At 40.8% G+C, this 19,679-nt stretch overlaps 2 protein-coding genes across 23 annotated transcripts in view; both read left to right on the top strand.

The window, feature by feature from the left end:
* SYTL2 (synaptotagmin like 2) overlaps positions 1–7,056 on the top strand; it is a 100,733-nt gene extending 93,677 nt beyond the window's left edge. For all 22 annotated transcript variants that reach the window (XM_057553190.1, XM_057553189.1, XM_057553191.1 and 19 more), the window contains 4 exons: positions 1,158–1,236; positions 2,956–3,055; positions 4,771–4,976; positions 5,809–7,056. In XM_057553190.1, the coding sequence (XP_057409173.1) occupies positions 1,158–1,236; positions 2,956–3,055; positions 4,771–4,976; positions 5,809–5,954 (531 nt within the window). In that variant the 3' untranslated portion in view covers positions 5,955–7,056. The remainder of the gene's footprint in view (positions 1–1,157; positions 1,237–2,955; positions 3,056–4,770; positions 4,977–5,808) is intronic.
* A 138-nt stretch (positions 7,057–7,194) lies between these two features.
* CCDC89 (coiled-coil domain containing 89) lies at positions 7,195–19,012 on the top strand. The gene is made up of 3 exons (XM_057553198.1): positions 7,195–8,486; positions 12,194–12,241; positions 12,816–19,012. The coding sequence occupies exon 3, from the start codon at positions 12,965–12,967 to the stop codon at positions 14,078–14,080; it is 1,116 nt and encodes a 371-aa protein (XP_057409181.1). The 5' UTR covers positions 7,195–8,486; positions 12,194–12,241; positions 12,816–12,964; the 3' UTR covers positions 14,081–19,012.
* Positions 19,013–19,679: the final 667 nt, after the last annotated feature.

The following is a 19,679-nucleotide window of genomic DNA, read 5'->3' as shown; positions in this document are numbered from 1 at the left end:
GCATTTCTAACAAATTCCCAGGCATTGCTGATGCTGCTGGCCTGGAGACCGTACTTTGAGAACTACTGGTCTAGAGTATTTTCTGAGACCATCTCTCCTTAGCTGGCCAGTTTTTGCCTCCCCAGCACTGTGAGAGGCCCTGCTCAGCTTCTTAGTCTCTTTCTGCTAGGCTTGTTGTGCTCTCAGTTGGCACTACTCGAAAATCAGCTAATGCCTCAAAGTGGAAAGCAGAGAATGTCAGACTCCAACATCTTGTCCATTTGAGTCCTGTCTATCGTAATAATTCTTCATCACCTTCAAATAGATTCTTTTAATCCAGTTTTTTTTTATCCTCATCGTGAGGGTTGGTGTGATCCCAGCTAGTTCATTATAGCTGCAAGTGATACATACAATTAATACAAACTATTATTAAGTATCTACACAATAAAACAGTTCCACAAGAAATGGGTCCAAAATATCACATCAGAATCACCTGAAGCACTTATTTCTAGGTCTACCCAAGACTTGCTAGATGAGAACTCCTCAGAAGTTGTCAAAAGCATCTCATTTTTAACTAACTTCCCTTATGTTTCTGACATGTAGCCATGTTTTGGAAATAAGGCTCTAAAAGACCAGAATTTGAAAGTATAACTCTCTCTCTCTTGTAATAGATATGTTTTAAAATTATTGTTCAGTCTTTGTTATTCTTACAGGCATCTCCTCATTTGGTCTAAAATAATTAGGTTAATGCAGCTTTGAAAATGTAATATTTGTCCCCTGCCCTGCCCACCCCCACTCTGAATCTTCTTACTCCTTCAAAGAAAGAGAATACAAATAAGTTGTTTTATGTGCTGGCTGAATGACTGACAAAATGTATGTGTTTTTATAAAAACCAAAGCATCCCAGAACACCTCTCCTGTCTCCAAGGAAGCCATTCTGATTTCTCTGAACTAAAGGCCTTGAAATGTTTTCTGGGTACCCCGCAAAGATACACAATATAGCTTTCTCAGATATAAAAGCAACAGTCTAGCTCTGATGGGGAGGGAAATTTTAATCCAGGGCACTCATGAGTGATACCTAATCTGAGAAATGAGGCAGATATGGTCCTGTAACAGAGCACCAACAAACAGGGTAAATGGTTTGTGTCTCATACCTGCTGACATTCCTTCATTTTCCAGACGGCACCAGTTGCCTTTGAAGCAGAAAACAGAGGTGAAATGAAGTTAGCTCTCCAGTATGTCCCAGAGCCAATGCCTGGTATGTAGTGATTTTCTGTCCAGATTTATGTCCTTACCTTATGCCTCCCCTCTTCAAGGATTTCTTTGAGTTCTGTGAGTTTTTCAAAGGTGAAGCCCTAAATAAACTTACTAATTTAGTAATCGTATAGACCGAATGAGTCAATCCACAGTTGTAAACTACAAAATTTTCTTTTTTTTTTATTGTGGTAAAAACACATAGCATAAAATTTTTCTTAACCATTTTTAAGTGTACCATTAGTAGTGTTAAGTATATTTACAATGTTGTGAAGCAGATCTCTGGACTTTTTCATCTTGTATATCTGAAACTCTATACCCATTAAACCACAGCTTCCAGGTTCCCCTTCCTGGTAACCATTATTCTATTTTCTGTTTCTATGAGAAAAATTCTCATTTTTTTTTTCAGTCCAGCTTACAGCCCTTGTTTTAACTTTTACCTCACTCTCCCAAAAGTTTGTATCTGCACAGCGTGAATGGCCTTTCCTGTATAGTGCTGTGATACAAATGGAACTGGTGTGTTTTTTTCCCCCATAGGTGGGAATTGGGAGAATTCATATGAAGCCCCTAAGAAATTAGAGCTCATTTGTCCTCTACGCTCAAGGTCTCATTAGGGGAGAAAGCTTTTTCTTCAAAATTTTTAATTGCATCCTTGATGTTAGGGCCTCAGTTCTCCAGCACAGTTAAGGAGCAAGAGACTGTCAGGAAATGAGTGCTAACCCCCCTCTCATTTCCCAAACAGTTCCCCAAGTTGTCCTCCTTAAGAATCTATATGAATGTTAGGACTGAAATCAGGGGTTGCAAACTCAGGTGCTTTCAGTAGCCTATCCAAGTCTTAGATGAAGTCCCATCTCCTCCCTAAAGCTTTTCCTGAATGTTTTTACCTCACTGATCACATCATCTTCTAGAACATTACAGTAATAACTTTGAATTTCATTCTTATATTACATTTTTATAGTTTTTATTGTGTTTCTCTCTCTAGCTTAACTGTAAACATCTCCCAAGGACATAGATTTCCTGTATTCCTTGTATGTCCAATGACATTCCTAGCATAGGGCTGAGCACATAATAGATGCCCATTAAATACTGGTTGGTTGACTGATTGGGTCCACCTATCCAGAAATATACGGTAGTATTCCTCCATCCATGTGCACCCAACCTAGACAACAACTTCAGACTAAGCCAACTTCTCAGTAATTCCCTGTCTATAATACTGGCTCTTATGTGTGTCTATACAATAGTCCTATAAAATTTGTAACTCCTTCTAACAAGAAGAGTGACTGTACCTTAACCAGTACCTGTTTTGGTTACTCTATACTCAAATATGTTTAAAATGCCTCCTATCAGCACCAATTGATATTGGTATTAATATTTGAAAGGTATATGCATTTCACTGAGTAGTTTTGAATATAACTGTAAATGGATGATTCACATACCTAATATCTATAATTGATCTCATTGAGTCAAGCAAAACCCAAAAAGAATGATGTAATACTCTGTACTTGGAATCAATTAAATTATTTTCATAGAGCTATCTGAGCTCAGTACAGCCAGACTATGAAAGATATAGTTAAGAATAGATACAATCAATTAGGATCATATGATCAAGCACTAGCTAGCGTCACTATGTCAGACCATTTTTAGGTTGGCATCTTTGGATGCAGTACTGCCAAGAGAGGAATGGCAGTGGAATTTCATTTTCTCTCTCTCTTTTCTGTTACAGGTAAAAAGCTTCCTACAACTGGAGAAGTGCACATCTGGGTGAAGGAATGCCTTGATCTACCACTGCTAAGGGGCAGCCATCTAAATTCTTTTGTTAAATGGTAACAGCATTGATAACTCTCCTCCCTCAGTTCTACAATAGCCTGGCCTTTGCTGCTTGGTTTTACTTTCCTGTATCTGTGATGCTGAAAGTCATCATTCGTAGTGTAAATGAAATAACTTGAGACAATGGCGACTTGAGCTAGAGGGATCTTTGACATGAACCCCCTCCAAGGCTTCATTTAGTTTTTTTGCTTTTTGGTTTTTTTAAAATAAATTTATTTATTTATTTTTTTATTTTTGGCTGCATTGGGTCTTAGCTGCTACGTGCGGGCTTTCTCTAGTTGCGGCGAGCGGGGGGCTACTCTTCGTTGTGGTGCACGGGCTTCTCATTGCCGCGGCTTCTCTTGTTGCGGAGCGCGGGCTCTAGGTGCACGGACCTCAGTAGTTGCGGCACGCAGGCTCAGTAGTTGTGGCTTGCGGGCTCTAGAGCACAGGCTCAGTAGTTGTGGTGCACGGGCTTAGTTGTTCCGCAGCATGTGGGATCTTCCCGGACCAGGGATTGAACCCGTGTCCTGTGTCCCCTGCATTGGCAGGCAATTCTTAACCACTGCACCACCAGGGAAGTACTTCATTTAGTTTTAAAATCATAAAGATAAGAGGGAATATATACAATGGAAACCAGAGATGACATACTCAGATACGCAATGTCTTCTAGGAGGTACATCTGCTGATGAGGACAATATTCAATACTAAAGAGTTTATGAAATGGCTAATGGTGATGCCACACCTCTTGGATCCTTTGTGGAGCATCTGTTTTGTGGCCCATTTGCAAAAGGCCTTTTGCATCAGTCTGTAAATACCTGGGAAGTTATTTGCTAAATAGACCCATATTAATAATTAGCTCATAAGAGCTGAAGACAATTTGGGTTTTTAAGTTGCAGCCTTTTTCTCTGTTGTAATATAAATGCTTGGCATCTAGTAAATAGTAACTAAACAGATATTATTGTGCCATCCTAACTCTCTCTGACTAATTTTATCTATATATATTCTACCAGAGGACCAGTTGTAGCTATTAAAGTTTATATGACCTTATTTATGATTTTCCCTATACATATTCTTCATAGATGTCAACTGATAAGTTTTTCAGCTCAGGTCAGTCTCCCATTCCAAGACTAGTCCCGGCCCTTCTTGCCTTCACAAGAGGCATGGTAGGTTAAATTAATTTCAATTATTACCATACAGTAAATATAAATAATTGCAAATATGTAACATAATTTATTCCCAAAGTCAAATCTAGCAAATTGGAGAGGTTTCTCTTCTTTTTCAGTTCGGTACAAGACTGATTTCTTAGGCTATCACGGATAATCAGGAAGAGATTTTAGAGGAATCCTCAAACAATTGCTACATAGTAAACACTAAGTGCAGGTACTGAACTAAGTTGTTTGGTTAATATGTAATTCTAATATTAACCTTTTGAGGTAGGCATCACCATTCCCATTTTATAGATGAGGAAGCAAGTGTCTAAGAGGTTAAGTCAATTTCCTACACTACACAGCCACTAAGTGGCAGAGTCAGGATTCCAAGAAAGTGTGGTCCACTCTGGTGCAGAGAGTCTTTCCAGCAGGATGCCCTACCATCGCCATCACCATCACCATCTCTCTACACTCTTTTTTTCTTCCATTTCCTCTCGCCAATCCTCAGTAGCTGAAGCACACTGAAAGCATGAGTTTACTGTCTTATTAAAATGCTCTCACAATAATGTTTCCTTTTGTAGTACCATCCTTCCAGATACAAGTAGGAAAAGTCGCCAGAAGACGAGAGCTGTGGGGAAAACCACCAACCCTGTCTTCAACCACACCATGGTGTATGATGGGTTCAGGCCCGAGGACCTGACGGAAGCCTGTGTCGAGCTTACCGTCTGGGACCATTACAAATTAAGCAACCAGTTTTTGGGAGGTCTTCGGATTGGCTTTGGAACAGGTAACATTTGCTACATTTTTAATTCTCCATGAGTCAAATGCTTCTGGAGACACTAGAGATTGGTTGGTTTGTTGTTTTGCTTCTTCCTAATGAAAGCATATTGTTTCTGTTAAGTATAATGAAATGAATGAGTGAAGGAATGTCAGGCTGTGTGCCAAGGACTCTGGATACAAAGATTAACAGGATGCAATGTCTGTCCACACAGAGCTTAAGTTATTGTGGGGGAAACCAGAAAAGCCTTCATCACTACTCTTTCCTGAAAAAACATTTATGGCCCTTCATGGCTAAAAGTGTGCTTTGCATAATAATAGTAACTAATATTTATGGAGCACTGATCACTGTACAAGTGCTTTATTTGCATTATTTCATTTAATCCTCACAGCAGTTCTATGAGTTGTTTCTAATGTTATCCCCAGAGAAACTGATGTTCCAAGAAATTAAGAAACAGAGCTAATAAGTGGCAGAGCCAAGATGCAAAATTGAGTCTGTTAGACACTAAAGCCGTAACTGCACTTCCCTAGAGATCACCTACTGTCACTTCCAACCCAATGCTGGAATCCTCCCTACTATCCCCTTATGCACCTGACAGATTCTCACCTACCTTTTATATGAATGTGAAGAGAAATCATTACTCTGAGAGTAATGAGAATAATCCCAGTTGTGGTGGGTCCCATTATTGGATATCTCAGATGGTTAAACAGTTCTTTCTCTGCCCTCCTGGTGATGTTAAAACTCTTCCTAGCTGTCTCCATTGGTGATTATAATTAGAGAATGACTCAGTTTTTCCCAATGAGCTATTCCTTTCTAAATGCAAAGCTTCCTTTTTTTCCAGGGAAAAGCTATGGTACTGAAGTGGATTGGATGGACTCTACTTCAGAGGAAGTTGCTCTCTGGGAAAAGATGGTAAATTCCCCCAACACTTGGATTGAAGCAACCCTGCCTCTCAGAATGCTGTTGATTGCCAAGATTTCCAAGTGAACCCAAAGTCCACTGGCTCCTCCACTGAAAACTACTAAACAGGTGGAATCTGATCTTAAAAATCTTACTATGTAGATAGAGATCCTCACCTTCTATCTATTGCCATAACAAATGCTACACAGCATGTTAAAGTCAACCTGCATGTACTTCTTCGGTTACAAAGCCCAAGAGACTTAAATGATAACAAAATATGTAACGTGTTTGTGACTCCAACATTAAAGAAGATGTTTGAGAAAGTTAAGAAAATCAAACCATTGCTGCTGCTTCAAAGAAAAAGCTGCCAAAAATAATTAAATGTGGGGTGTTAATGAACAAAGTTTTCAAATTTGCCATCATGTGTTTCTTTCTTTTTTTTTTTTTTTCATTTTTTGGCCATGCCACAAGGCTTGTCGGATCTTAATTCCCCGACCAGGGATCGAACCCACACCCCCTGTACTGGAAGCGTGGAGTCTTACCCACTGGACCACCAGGGAAGTCCCACCACCATGTGTTTCAAACCACAGTTTTGTGCTACAGTTAGGAGGGCCTGCCACTTGATCATTGAAAACCCTTGCATGAACTGAAAAAATGTTGGTTATAGAAGAGTGACTGAAAGATACTCCTACGAGGGGAAAAAAAGGCAGAATATCAGTGATGATAAAGAATTTGTTCATAAGAAAACTATTTACTCTGTAATCTCTATTGAAAATGGAATTCCATGTTAGGGCAATGAGACTATATTTACTGCGTATATTTTTTGCCTTGAGAAACTTTCCCTTTTCCCAGTATTAACGTCCCAAATGTGCTTTGGTGCCACCCACTGGCCATAGGTGGAATTTAGTTTTGGGCTTAATTTTCTCCTAAGGTAAGTCTCAAGCCTGTATTTTGTAATAGAGTGCCAGTATATAAAACAAAAACCTTGCATATATGAGATTCTGTTTTTCTTATAACTCTACTATATGAAAGCAGCATGAGAGTGGTTGCAGACATGCCTTGCAACAAAGTTTTAATTAGAATGAAAATTGTTAAATTATACTGTACTTCCTGTGTCTGTATAATTTTCATAAAGTATTTTGTAAAAACCCTTAAAATAAATTATTATATGATTTAATTGTCAGATTAATCTGACTTCTTGTTTTAAATGAAATACTTTATGTTAAGAACCCTAAAATCTAAATTCCCTAGCAAGGCTAAAGAACTTTTGGGCTAATATTTCTCCAGAGTCTTTACTGCAACGCTGGGCATCATTTCCTCTAAATTGGAAGCTTCAGCTATGTTATTAAGAGTAGAGCTTTTATTTTTAAAAAGTAGTTGAAAAGCTTTGAAGATACATTAACATTTATTCTTAAAGTTTTCCACAAACACATTTTTGGGTCATTTAATACATAAAGCATTACTCCCCCTTAGTACCCCACTAGCTCTCCATTCGCAAAACAAGCCCTGATTTAATACAGCCTGGGGGAAGCCTGGGTGGTGAGGGGAGGGTGAGATCTTACAACAGGTATCTAACGAATGTCATTGAAAACATCTGGAGTGCTTGCCTCCCTTCCCCGAAACAGATGCGAGAACCTTCGACCCACTGGCCAGTAAGAGCAACTAACCTAAAACAATGCCCTTCCCTCATTGTCTCTCAAGGTCTTTTAGGAGGGTGGTTAATCTAGCTGTATTTCCTCTTCCTGTTCTGGCTGCAGGGAGGGACAAGATGAGGTGAAAGGAGGCACACCTCCAAGGTCGGCTAGAGCCATAGCAGAAGTGAAAATCCTGTTCCAGCTCCTGCCACTTCATACTACAAGCTACTTTCTCAGCCCTTTTTCCAGTTACCTGCTCAGCCATCTGCCAGCATCCAGCCAGCTATGAAGCACGAATGAGATGGGTTCTAGTATCTCCCCATCTAAGACTAGGAATGCCCACCTTCCCCATCCCCAGATCCCCAAAACACCAGAGGGGACAATAGAACCATCCTTGCATCTGCCCACAGAACTTCCAACTGCCTTGGGTCATCCAAGGGGATGTCGTGTCACATTGTTTTTCCAAAAAAAAATATAAAAGCTTTAATCTCACCTGGCTACAAGAGGAAGGCTAAATGTGATTTTAATGCATTATAAAGTGTAGGCAACCTGAATTCTTTGGTGAACTCAAGTTGACAGACTTTTCATCCAGTGGGATTTTTAGGCAAAGTCCCTGCTGAGTTTTTTTATTTTCTTAAACTGGAGGCATTTCCTTGAACTGCATGTTTTAGGGCTCTTTTTCTTTTTCCAGAAACCCAACCAGAAATAAGCCCAAAAGGGGGATTTATTGGAAATAAACTGTTAGCCCAGAGAATTAAGGAAGTACTACAGGAACTAGATTACTTTGGGGACTCGTGGGCTGGAACCAGGAACTCAGATACTGTCTCTCCTCTTCCTCAGGGGCAGGCAGCTCCAGCATCACAAGCTCTCAGCTAAAGCACTTCTCTTTCCTGGATTCAGCTTGAGAGAGCTCTGGGAGAAACTGGCCAGGCTTGGGTCACGTCCCCACCTGTTGGACCACTCACGGTAGCCAGGAATGGATAGGGTAAGATCTTATGCTTGGCCCTGTGTGGATTATGTGTCCACCCTGTGGCCAGGGAGAAGTGATCCATTTTCAGAAGACTAGGGTATCATACAGATGGGCACTGGAGAAATCAAGAGCTAGGTAGCCATGTAATTTGTTTCCCCGTTTGGTGAAAAATGCTTCAAAATTCCATTATTTAAAAAATGAAGTAATATTCCAAAGAGTCACTGCTGACTCTTTCCAGGGAGGCCGAAATTTCCCCAACCATCATGACTGCTGCAGCTTTTAAGTAGATGGTGAGGATCCTGGAAACTGCATAACCTGTTCACATGGCCTAGGAGCCCACCAAAGCATGATTACTGTTAGCCTAGGCTTACGTCCAGGGAACTTGCTTGGACTTCTTTGTACATCTCTCATCCATACTCACCATTTAAGTAAAAAGTCCCCGAACATCTGCCTTCTCTTGTACTCTTAGGCATTTGTACGTCTTCTCTCATTTAATTCTGACAATATTCTTGAAACATAGGCATTATTATCCACATTTTAGAGTTGGCAGGGAACAAAGAAACTAAGGCACACAGAGGTTAAGTCGTCCCAAGAAGAATTCTTGTCCCAAGAAGAATCCCCATTCTCCTTTGGGATTGCTCTCCTATCTCCTCTCCTGTCTCCACTCCCCCGCAGGCTCATTCACTAATTTCACTAGTTTGTTTTACAAAAGAAATGCTCCCACACATTTGATCCAATCACAGAACATTCCTTCCACTTCTTTGGCTGACTTGTTCCAAAAGAACTGGTTCTCCTTCAGCCTTACAAAAAGAAGACTCTCACTCTTCACATTCAGCACCTCAGTCAGGATGTGGGATCAGACTTCAGATCATTGTGCCCCTATTTTTATTCTTTGAGAAGAGTGATGTGTCCAGTTTATCCATGATTATGTTAGCAGTTATCATACTGAATTGCTGTTTTTCTATTATTTGTCTCCATCATTAGACTGTAATCATCTTAAGAGCTGGGACTGCAAATCTTGGACATAACAGTTTCTCAGTATGTGAATTGAATGAATGAATGATTAAGCAAATGAATGAATGATGAACTAAAGACCATGGGGTTAGGTATCAAAAAATCTGGGTTTGAATTCTGTCTCTATCACTTACTCTCTGAGTGACTTGGGACAACTTAACCTCTCTGTGCCTTAGTTTCTTTGTTCCCTGCCAACTATAAAATGTGGATAATAATGCCTATGTTTCAAGAATATTGTCAGAATTAAATGAGAGAAGATGTACAAATGCCTAGTACTATGTAGGGCATATAGAAGAACTCTGTAAATAGCAGCTTTAAAAAGGAGATGTTAAAAGACTTAACAAAGACAGGTGGAGGGAACTTATTGGTCACCACTAGGGAGAACATTGGCCAAGGTTCATGACTTGGACCTCTGGAAAGGGAATATACTGGATACCTTCAGGGTCAAAGGTAGGTGGGAAAATGGCATAACAAAGAAAACCATGGCAGAAAGGAGCCAAAAGTCATTATTACTAAACTGAAAGTTCTCTGAGAAGAGTGATATACCTAATTTATTAATGTATACTTAGCATCTAGCACCACACCATACATGACAAATGTTTGTTGAATAAATCAGTGAATGAATACTGATTAGGATCTTTTGAGATTCTTAACCTTGACAAGTGATCTATGAATTTAATAGTTAAAATAATTTTAACGTAGAAGAGATATATAAAATATTCCTAATGTAGGAAATGTATTTAATCAACAGATTTCATTGAGCATCCATTATGTGCAAGGGACTTAGGTACAAAGAGAGGGGAAAGCATCCATAAGCTCATCCTCAAGAAACAACTGCTATTAACATCTTGAGTATTTTTCCTCTTTTCTTTTCTTTTTTTAGGAAACATATTCTGTGAATTCACTTTACTACATCAGACAACCATATATAATAATCAGCAAATAAAATTTTCAATGTATGTCTGACCCTTTTATTTAAATGAAGAGGACTATTCTAATTTTCTAGTCACTTGCCTCAACTTTTCAAGTTCCATTTCAGTATATGAAGCTTGAAATTTAAGGAAAAGTGAAGAAGAGATGTGAGGGGGAAATTAAAAATAAGTTTCACTCACATTTTTTAATTCATTTTCACAAACCCTAAATAACCTACAATTTAAGTTATTAAAATTTTAGTTCAGGAGATTTTCCCAGCCTTTTGCTGGTGAAAGCTTTCCCTGATAGACAGATTCGGGATTTGGGACAGGAGATCCTGATCTTTGAGACCAAAGCAAAAATCTCACACTCTTCTTTCAGATCTATTTTGCTCCAAGTGAAACCTGAAGCATTTAAAAATCCATCCATGTATAATAACACCCCAGGCTTTTTCCTTATCATCATGACTTGAGAAATTAAGTCTGACCACAGACTTAACAGTGACTGCAGGAATAGCTAACTCTTTGCTCTGTGCTTAAGTTTTCACATCATTAAGATCATTCTAAATTTTAACTTTTTTATCTTGCTTTTTTCAATTATCTTTCAAACACAAGTATTTCCATGCCATTAAATTACCTATAAACATGATAATGTTTAATGTCTACATAATATTCTATTATATGAAAATATAATTTTCTTAAAATTTTCTCTTTTTTGGATATTTTGGTTTCCAACTTTTAGATGTTATAAACCACACTTTGAGCAAAACTTTTTCTTTCAGAGAAAGGTCTTTCTTTCAGAAGGACAGAAGGACAATCATTAGTTCAAAAGGCATAAAGGTGTTTTAAGTTCTCAATACATCAATTGACTTTTACCATGGTATAAGAGAGCACCTATTTCACTATACCCTTACCAGTCCTGGGTCATCTTAAAAGAAGGGGAAAATTTTTGACTTATTTGATAAATGAAATGATATCTAATGTTAACTTATATTTATTGGATCCCTGATAGGGTTCAATTCTTGGCCATTTCTGTCCCCTCATCTGTGAATTCAATTGTTTATTTCTCTTTTAAGATGTTAATGCTTTATTGATTTGTACAGGCTCTTTGTAAAAATATAAATCTGTTGTCTGTCATATTTATGGTGGATATTTTTCTCTATTTGATTTTTGCCTTCAACATCCATTCAACAGATATTTATCTGAGTCTCCCCAAGGCACTGGTCTAGTCATCAAGGATGAAACAGACACAGTTCCTGCCCCTAAGGATCTCAGAGTTTAGCAGGGGAAGGCAGGGGAGTAAATGATTAGTGCAGTAAGGCTTTCAAATGCTCTGTTGGAAGTACAAATAGGCTAGAGTGGCTGCACTAAAAGAGGTGAGTGGTCACGTCTACACTTAGGGGCTAGGAGAGGTTTCACAGAGGAGGTGATTCTTATCTAAGTATAAAATGCTGAGTAAATTACTAGAGCGACAAGGGACAAAGTGGGAAAAAGCATTCCAGGCAGAGGGAACACCTACAGACAGGGCCTGCTAGGGAAATGTCAATAGCTGGTGTTAGGCTAGGGAATAAAACTAAAACATCAGGCAGGTCCTGAGGAAGAAGGGGCTGGAGAGACCTCAGAGTCACATAATTTTTTAAATTATATATAACTTTATATGTTTCAGTCAAATTAAGTGTTACCTTATTCATCTCTTACATAATATTTAAGCTAAGAAAGTCCTTCCTGACCCAGAACTTGAATGCTTACCCTTATTTTCCTCTAGTTTCCATTTTTAATACTTTGTTTTCATTTTAGTCTTTACATTTGTTTAATCCATCTGGAATTGACTTTGGTGTGTATAAGGTAAGCCTCATTTGAATCTTTTTTCTGTTTTAATGTTTGTCACGTCTATATTGTCCATTAAGCTTTTCTCTGTAACCCTATTGTGCCAGTGGGTAAAACAGGGAGTGCTGAATAGCTAATAAAATGTATTCCCAGTTGGGGACAATGCTTCGGGAAACAAAAGAAATTTCTCTGGGGTTTGCTCTTTCACTGAGGTGTGTTAAACACTACAGGTACAAACTCACAGCCATTTAGGATCACCGCTCTCAGAGTACTACTGCTACTTTGTATTTATAGATTGCAAATTTTTTTAAGGAGCCAACCCTTTCCACAGAGAGGACTTTATTCTCATGACCACTGAAGCGGGGAGAGGGAAGAGGAATATGTCACCACTGCTTGATTTGTTTACTCCCACGAGAAATTATGCAGAGTCAGGCTTCTTCCCCTGATGCTGGCTGGAAATCAAGTGGGCTTGGCATCTCTGTACAGTACAGGCCAGACACTGGGCTGAGAGCTGTGACTGGTTAGAAGGGCAAGTATAACCTGACCAGATTGGTTCTGGACTCACCCGGGTCCCCCTGTTGTTACTTCACAGCATTCTGAAGAGCTGTCCACCAATCACAGGGCTCCTTACTGGGTGAAAAAACAACTGCTAGACATTGCCAGGAGTCCCTAGCAACACTGTGGCTTTTGAAATCTGGAGGGGGAGGCCGTGCAGTCAGCGGATAGTAGAGGAAAGTGCTGATGCCTCAGGAGGAGACGGCTCTCAGGATGGACACCCCACCCTCTGAAGAACCCTTAGATAAGCAAAACAAAAAACTAGAAAACCAAGAAGAGGAGATGGAGTTTAAGGAACTGGATGGTCTGAGGGAAGCCTTGGCAAACCTCCGGGGACTGTCCGAGGAGGAGAAGAGTGAGAAGGCGATGCTGTACTCCCGCATCCAGGAGCAGTCCCAGCTCATCTGCATCCTGAAGCGGAGGTCGGACGAGGCCCTGGAGCGCTGCCAGATCCTGGAGCTGCTCAACACAGAGCTGGAGGAGAAGAGGATGCAGGAGGCTGAGAAGCTGAAGGCCAAGAGCCAGCAGGCCCAGAGGCTGGAGGAACGCTTTATGACCCTGGCAGCCAACCATGAGTTGATGATCCGCTTCAAGGATGAACACAAAAGTCAGAACATCAAGCTGAGAGAGGAGAATGAGAAGCTGAGGATGGAGAATGACCACCTCTTCAGCCAGGCTCTGAAGGACCAGGAGGCCAAGGTATTGCAGCTCACTGCCCGGAGTGAGGCCCTCACCCAGGAGCTGGAGTCTCTGAAGCAGAGGAGCGCTCAGGAGGCCTGCCAGGCCCAGGCCCGAGAGAAGGAACTGCTGGAGCTGTGCCAGAGCCAGCAGGCCTGCGCCAACACCAAGGACACAGAGCAGCTGCGCAGCCAGCTGCAGAGCCTCAAGCAGCAGCACCAGCAGGCCGTGGAGCGGATGGCCAAGGCCGAGCAGGCACACAGCCAGCTGAACCGGCAGCTGCAGGCCAGGCTGCAGACCGTCACTTGTGAGAAAGACGAGCTGGTGCAGCTGTCCATGGAGAGGGGCAAGGTGCTTCAGAACAAGCAAGCGGAGATCCGCCAGCTTGAGGAGAAGTTGGAGACGGCCGATGTGGCCAGGAGGCATGCGCTAGAGCGGTTTGAACGAGAGGCAGTGGCCGTGGATAGTAACTTGAGAGTCCGGGAACTCCAGCGCAGGGTAGATGGGATCCAGAAGGCCTATGATGAACTCAGGCTGCAGTCCGAAGCCTTCAGAAAGCACAGCCTGGATCTTTTAAGCAAGGAGAGAGAACTCAACGCCAAACTCCGCCATCTCTTTCCATAAGGAAGCTTCTGGTTCCTCTGGCCTCCAATTTAGAAATCAAGTATTTGTGCCTTGTGGCGAGAGCAAAGATGGGATTCCGTTTATTCTACTTTTAAGTACAAGAGACCACTCAAAGAAAAACTACTTTACTATGATATTGTTGTTGCCATTGTCAGGATAACACTAATTTTCAGTCCTACCACCTAGAATACACGAGATTTACCAAATTTCTTTCTGTGCCTTTGAAATCTTCCTAAGTTTGCTATCAGTATCTCCACCTCCCCCATAACTTATTCATTCTCAACCTCAGATATCTTCATGTGTCCTAAGTTTTAAAATTAGCAGCCGTTATGGACTTGAGTGAATCTTCAAAGTGCAATGGGATGTGTTACTGTGAAAAGAAAAAAATAGCATAATTAGCCCTTGTAGATAGGTAGGCTTGTAATCTCCCGTAGTTGAGACTGTAAGCTATAACAGTTAATAGCATATTAACAGCATGGATAACTTGCAGAAAAGTGTCTGATTTTGCAACGGGCCAAACAGTTGCTTGCTTCACCTGCTTTATGGCAGTATCCTTTCTATTTTATTTTATTCGCACTAGCTTGGAGAACAAAAATTGAGCTCGTTAAATTCTTTTCCAAAGTAGGCAAACTTTATTATAGTCAGTCTATATGAGCAATAAGATTCAAGTAAGTAAAATCAATCCATTTTAATTTTTCCTGCAAGCTTAGATCACATTCCATTTTCTTGGTTTTTCTCCTTAATAAAAATAGGATTTACAGGTACAAAAAAGCAAATATCAGTAGTTTCATTTAATATTGTACAATATGCTAATAGACAAAAGTCCCCAGTTTGGGGTAATAGGTCATAGCACGCTCGATATGATACATATAGCAACACATAGTGATTGTTGTGTTTCTATTAACATACTTTCTTGCAACTCTTTCCTTTTTAAAAAAAGACCATCTAAATGGAATGTATATATGTATACTTACAGCATTTTTGTAGGAATACTTAAATGTGTAATGATAAAAGCAGATAATAGTTTTTATATATATTTATGCAAAGTTCTTAAAGAGGTAGATGTAAAAATACACTTTATGCTTACTTATTTCCCTGATTTAGTTGACATAGAAGCATTATTATGAATCCTTCCCAAAATAGATTGCAGTGTAGTATTTTTCTCACCCATTTAGTGCCAAGAGTGCCAAGAGTTACCTAATGATTTGAATTTATTAAAAAATATTACTTGGTACCTTTTTAATAAATAATTTTAAGCATCACTTGCCTTACCTAAAGCAATTTTTAAAACCTATTTTCTCACAGTTCTATTAAGATTGTGGTATTAAATACAAATTCCAAGGATCCACCTTGCTGGCATGAAAGGACTATTTACTTCCTCTTACACATTACCAAGAATCAGAATATATAGGAGCTGATTAAGGTTACCCTTTATTGAGTCCATACTATTTATCATTGTGCTGAAGCACTTTCAATGTATTGTTTTACTTAATCCTTAGCACCACTGAAGAAGCTAATAGTGTTCATTTCTATTTCAAAGAACAGGAAACTGAGATTCAGTAATTTGCTCAAGGCCACTTGGTCACTGGGGAGCCGGGATTTTGATGACAACATCACACTGAAAGATTTATTGACTGTCTACTGAGTACCAAGCTCTGGGGGTAGGCACTGAGAATAAGCATGAAGAAGCATGTTTTCTGCCCTGCAAGAGCTCCCACAGTCTAGCCCAGGGGCAAAAGAGCAGTCACATACAGTGTAATGTGTTTTCACAAGGGGTGTGTTTGAGATCACAGTGGGTAAAACACACACACACACACACACACACACACACACACACACCAGTTAAAAGCCTGAGGGTAAGGGTTGGGATGGTAGAGAGGATTGCCCGGGATGACTAACACAGAAGTTGATACATAAGCTGGTTCTTAAATAACTAGTAGAATTTTATCAGGTGTTGAAAAGGGAGAAAGATTGCAGACAGCATCGTGTAGAAAGTCACAGAGGTTTGTAAAAATGTCCAGAATACTTGGAAATCATAAGTAGTTGGGAGGAGGTGCGGAGAAGCATCTCTACAGATAAAAAGAAGAGAAGAGAGGCGGGAGGAGACTGGCAAGCGCACAAACAGGAGCCACAGACGAGCCCTCCTCCTCCTCCCATACAGGTTCGGGCGGATTTGCGAAGAGACTGGTGCGCATGCGTGCCAGCATCTCTTCCTGCTCGCTCCTCCACCCCCGCTGGCCCGTGCAAGCTCCGCCCACTGCCCCAAACAGCTGTCAGGTGGGGTGATGATCTCTCCCGTTCAGCTTTTGTGCCCAGGCTGCGAGGAGGAGGAAGAGGCTCCTGGGCAAAGGCCAAGCGGGTCCTGAGGGCCATTTGAGCAGAGAATTCTGGGATCCTCGTACAGGAGTGTGGGCTAGTAGAGGACTTGCCACCTGGGCTATTCATTAGGAGGGAAGGGTGCGTCTGGAAGAGCATAGGGGATGGGTAAGGTGCATGCTCCCTAAAACGTGGGCACAAAGAAAGGGTCTCAGTTGCCCGGGTCTAAGGACAATACTGTTCAGTCACGCTAAGGAGTTTGTGTTAGGTTGAACCATATAAAATCGCCACTTTGTAGGTTACAAATGATTAGATGTGGACCATTTCATAATGCTCACTCTAATACCCTTTTGAAAGATATTGGAAAGAAAGTGGGTAATGAGAATAGAAGGTCAAAGATGGATGCCTAGAGAACAGCTGAGGAAAGGAGCCCACAACCCAAAGGAAGAAATAAGAGTAATGTGAACCTATCATGTGTCAAGTGCTTTTCATGTCACCCTCATACCAACTCTTCAAGGGAGGTTCAGTTATCACTATTTTATAGATAAAAAATGAGACTCAGAGAGAGAGGGTGACTCGTCCAAAGCCAGGAAGTTTTGGGATGGCAGGGGTGAGATTTGAACCCAAGCCCCTCTTGGCAGGACCGGCTTCGTGGACGTGCCACCTGCACGGGGACCCTGCACTTGGTTCTACTGCTGCTGCCTTGAGATTCTTAATAATTGTGTGGCAAGGGGCTCCACATTATCACTTTATGCTGGGCACAGCAAATTATGTAGCTGGACCTGCTTTCTGGCTCTAAAACCCATGCTTTTTCCCAGTATACAAACCACCTTCTAACCAGCCACAAAAGGGCACTGTTTTTTGTTTGTTTGGTTGGTTTTTTCTCCCCTCTGTGCTCCACAGCACTTTGTAATTCCACTCTCAGTGCTTATCTTGTATTTAATCTGTGACCCAGACCAGATTAGGGCATGGGCAACTAGATTAGTTATTGTGGTATGCTCATCTGTAAAGCCATGCTTATCATTGGAACAAACTGTCAAAATGTAAATCAGCCACCTCCAGATTACCGCCCTTGAGGAGAAATTTAAAAACAAAACAACAAAACTCCTTTCTAAAGCAGACCTAGATCCCTAGTGAATTTGTCTGTGGCATCCACAAGCAGTAACCCTAAAACAAAAATCTGTAGAACAGAGATTCTAAAACCAAATAACGTGTGACTAGTGCTGTGTAGCTATGTGTGATCTTTTGTGTTACCTACACTGTAAGCCCTTCAGTGTGCCTCTGAGGAACTTGTCTGGTTCAAAAAAAAATCAAAGAGAGCTAGAAAAGGAAGGAGAACTACAGGAAAAGTGAACCGACTGGATGATGTTTTCACAACACTGTCTCTGTTTCACTTAGTGAAAATTAACTGAAGTTAGTTTGTTTCTAATAAACAAAGTATTGATAGAAAATCGATTTCTCCCCAACTCCACTACATTGAAGTTAAACCTTTAAAGAACACTGTTTGAAGGAATACCTGCCCAGGTGCTTGCTGTTCTATCCAGCCCTCATTGACTCAGGTACCTGTGGAGTAGCTGTGGCTGGGTCGGGGCAGGAATCATTCTCTGTTCCCCACTATGACAAGATCAAGAGAACTGGGCAGACATTTGAGATACTACCTCTTGGCCCATGAATAAAGGAAAGAGGGCCACGACCCTAACTACTCTCCCTAAAGCTGAGCAGATGACTTGTCATTGGCCAATTATCATTGGCCAAAATCGGGCCATATGCAAATACCCCAACCAAACATCTTCATGGGGAATGTTGCCACCATGACTGACTTGGACCAATCAGGATCTGCCTGGATCCTGGATAGGATAGGAATGAAGCCAATCTCTATGGCATATAGTACATGGGGCTACCTGACAAAAGCAGGGCTTTACCAGCAAGGATGCAGGGAGATGGATGTTGGGTGGGCCACCAACAGTGTCTGCTGTACCACATCTACTTAGATTGACAGGGCTTTATCAGGCAGGGAGTCTTTTTTTTTTTTTTTCAATCTCAGCCTCTTAAAAAATTTGTTGGAATTTTGGGAGGTGGCCAAGAATGGACTTTTCTAATCATTTGTCCATCTCCTTAAGGACAAACTGGATATTATTTTCCAAACACTAGGAACATCTTATTAAATTTAAGGGCCTAGGCTATACAGATGAGCCTCCCTACTTGATGTTGTTCTTTTCAAACCTTCTGTTTATCCCATTTGGCAAAAACTAATCCAAGAAAAAAATTTTCCCTTGGATAGAACTCCCTGGTCATTCATTACACATTCAACTAACTACAGTGCCCCTTCCCCAACCCGCTCACTCCTCAGTTCAACAAAGGGACTTTTCCTAGCTATTTGCCAGACTCTCCCTATTTAATGCTTCTAATCCACTCTTATTTGCACTAGTGTAAAATAATCTTCCCTTTCATGTTTAAGATGATTCATTACAGAATTGTTTGTAATAGCAAAAGATTGGAAATACCCTACATACCATCAATAAGGAACCAATTAAATAAACTGTGGACCCTCCATACCCTGGAATACATTGCAAATGCAAAAAAAAAAAAAAAAAAAGAAAAGCAAGAAAAAGGAAGCTCTCTGTATACTGACATAGAAATATCTCCAGGACATACATAGGGGGAAAAAACAGGGTGCAGGGACTTCCCTGGTGGCGCAGTGGTTAAGAATCTGCCTGCCAATGCAGGGGACACAGGTTCGAGCCCTGGTCTGGGAAGATCCCACATGCCGCAGAGCAACTAAGCCTGTGTGCCACAACTACTGAGCCTGTGCTCTAGAGCCCACGAGCCTAGAGCCCGTGCTCCACAACAAGAGAAGCCACCGCAATGAGTAGCCCCTGCTCGCCACAACTAGAGAAAGCCTGTGCACAGCAACAAAGACCCAACACCGTCAAAAATAAATAAATAAAATAATAAATTTATTAAAAAGAAAAACGGTGCAGAATATCTATCATATATTACCTTTGTGTAAGGGGGAGAGAATGGGGGATAAGAATGTAAACATATGTACCCCCATCTGTATAAATAAATATTGGAAAAAAGAAATGCTAAAAAGAAAGTGTTTATTAGTGGTGTGGATGAGTGTGGGGACAGGGCTGGTTAGGGATGGGAGTGTGAAGGAAACTTCTCAACTTATCCCATTTTGTATCATTTGACTCTTGAACCATGTGAACATATTACCTCTTTAAAAATATAGTAAAATTGGGAATTCCCTGGCAGTCCAGTGGTTACAACCCTGTGCTTT

This window comes from Balaenoptera acutorostrata, chromosome 9, assembly GCF_949987535.1.
Source record: "Balaenoptera acutorostrata chromosome 9, mBalAcu1.1, whole genome shotgun sequence".
Classification (NCBI taxonomy): Eukaryota; Metazoa; Chordata; class Mammalia; order Artiodactyla; family Balaenopteridae; genus Balaenoptera; species Balaenoptera acutorostrata.
The sequence above is the reverse complement of the archived record's forward strand: the minus strand, read 5'-3'. Positions and strand labels throughout refer to the sequence as shown.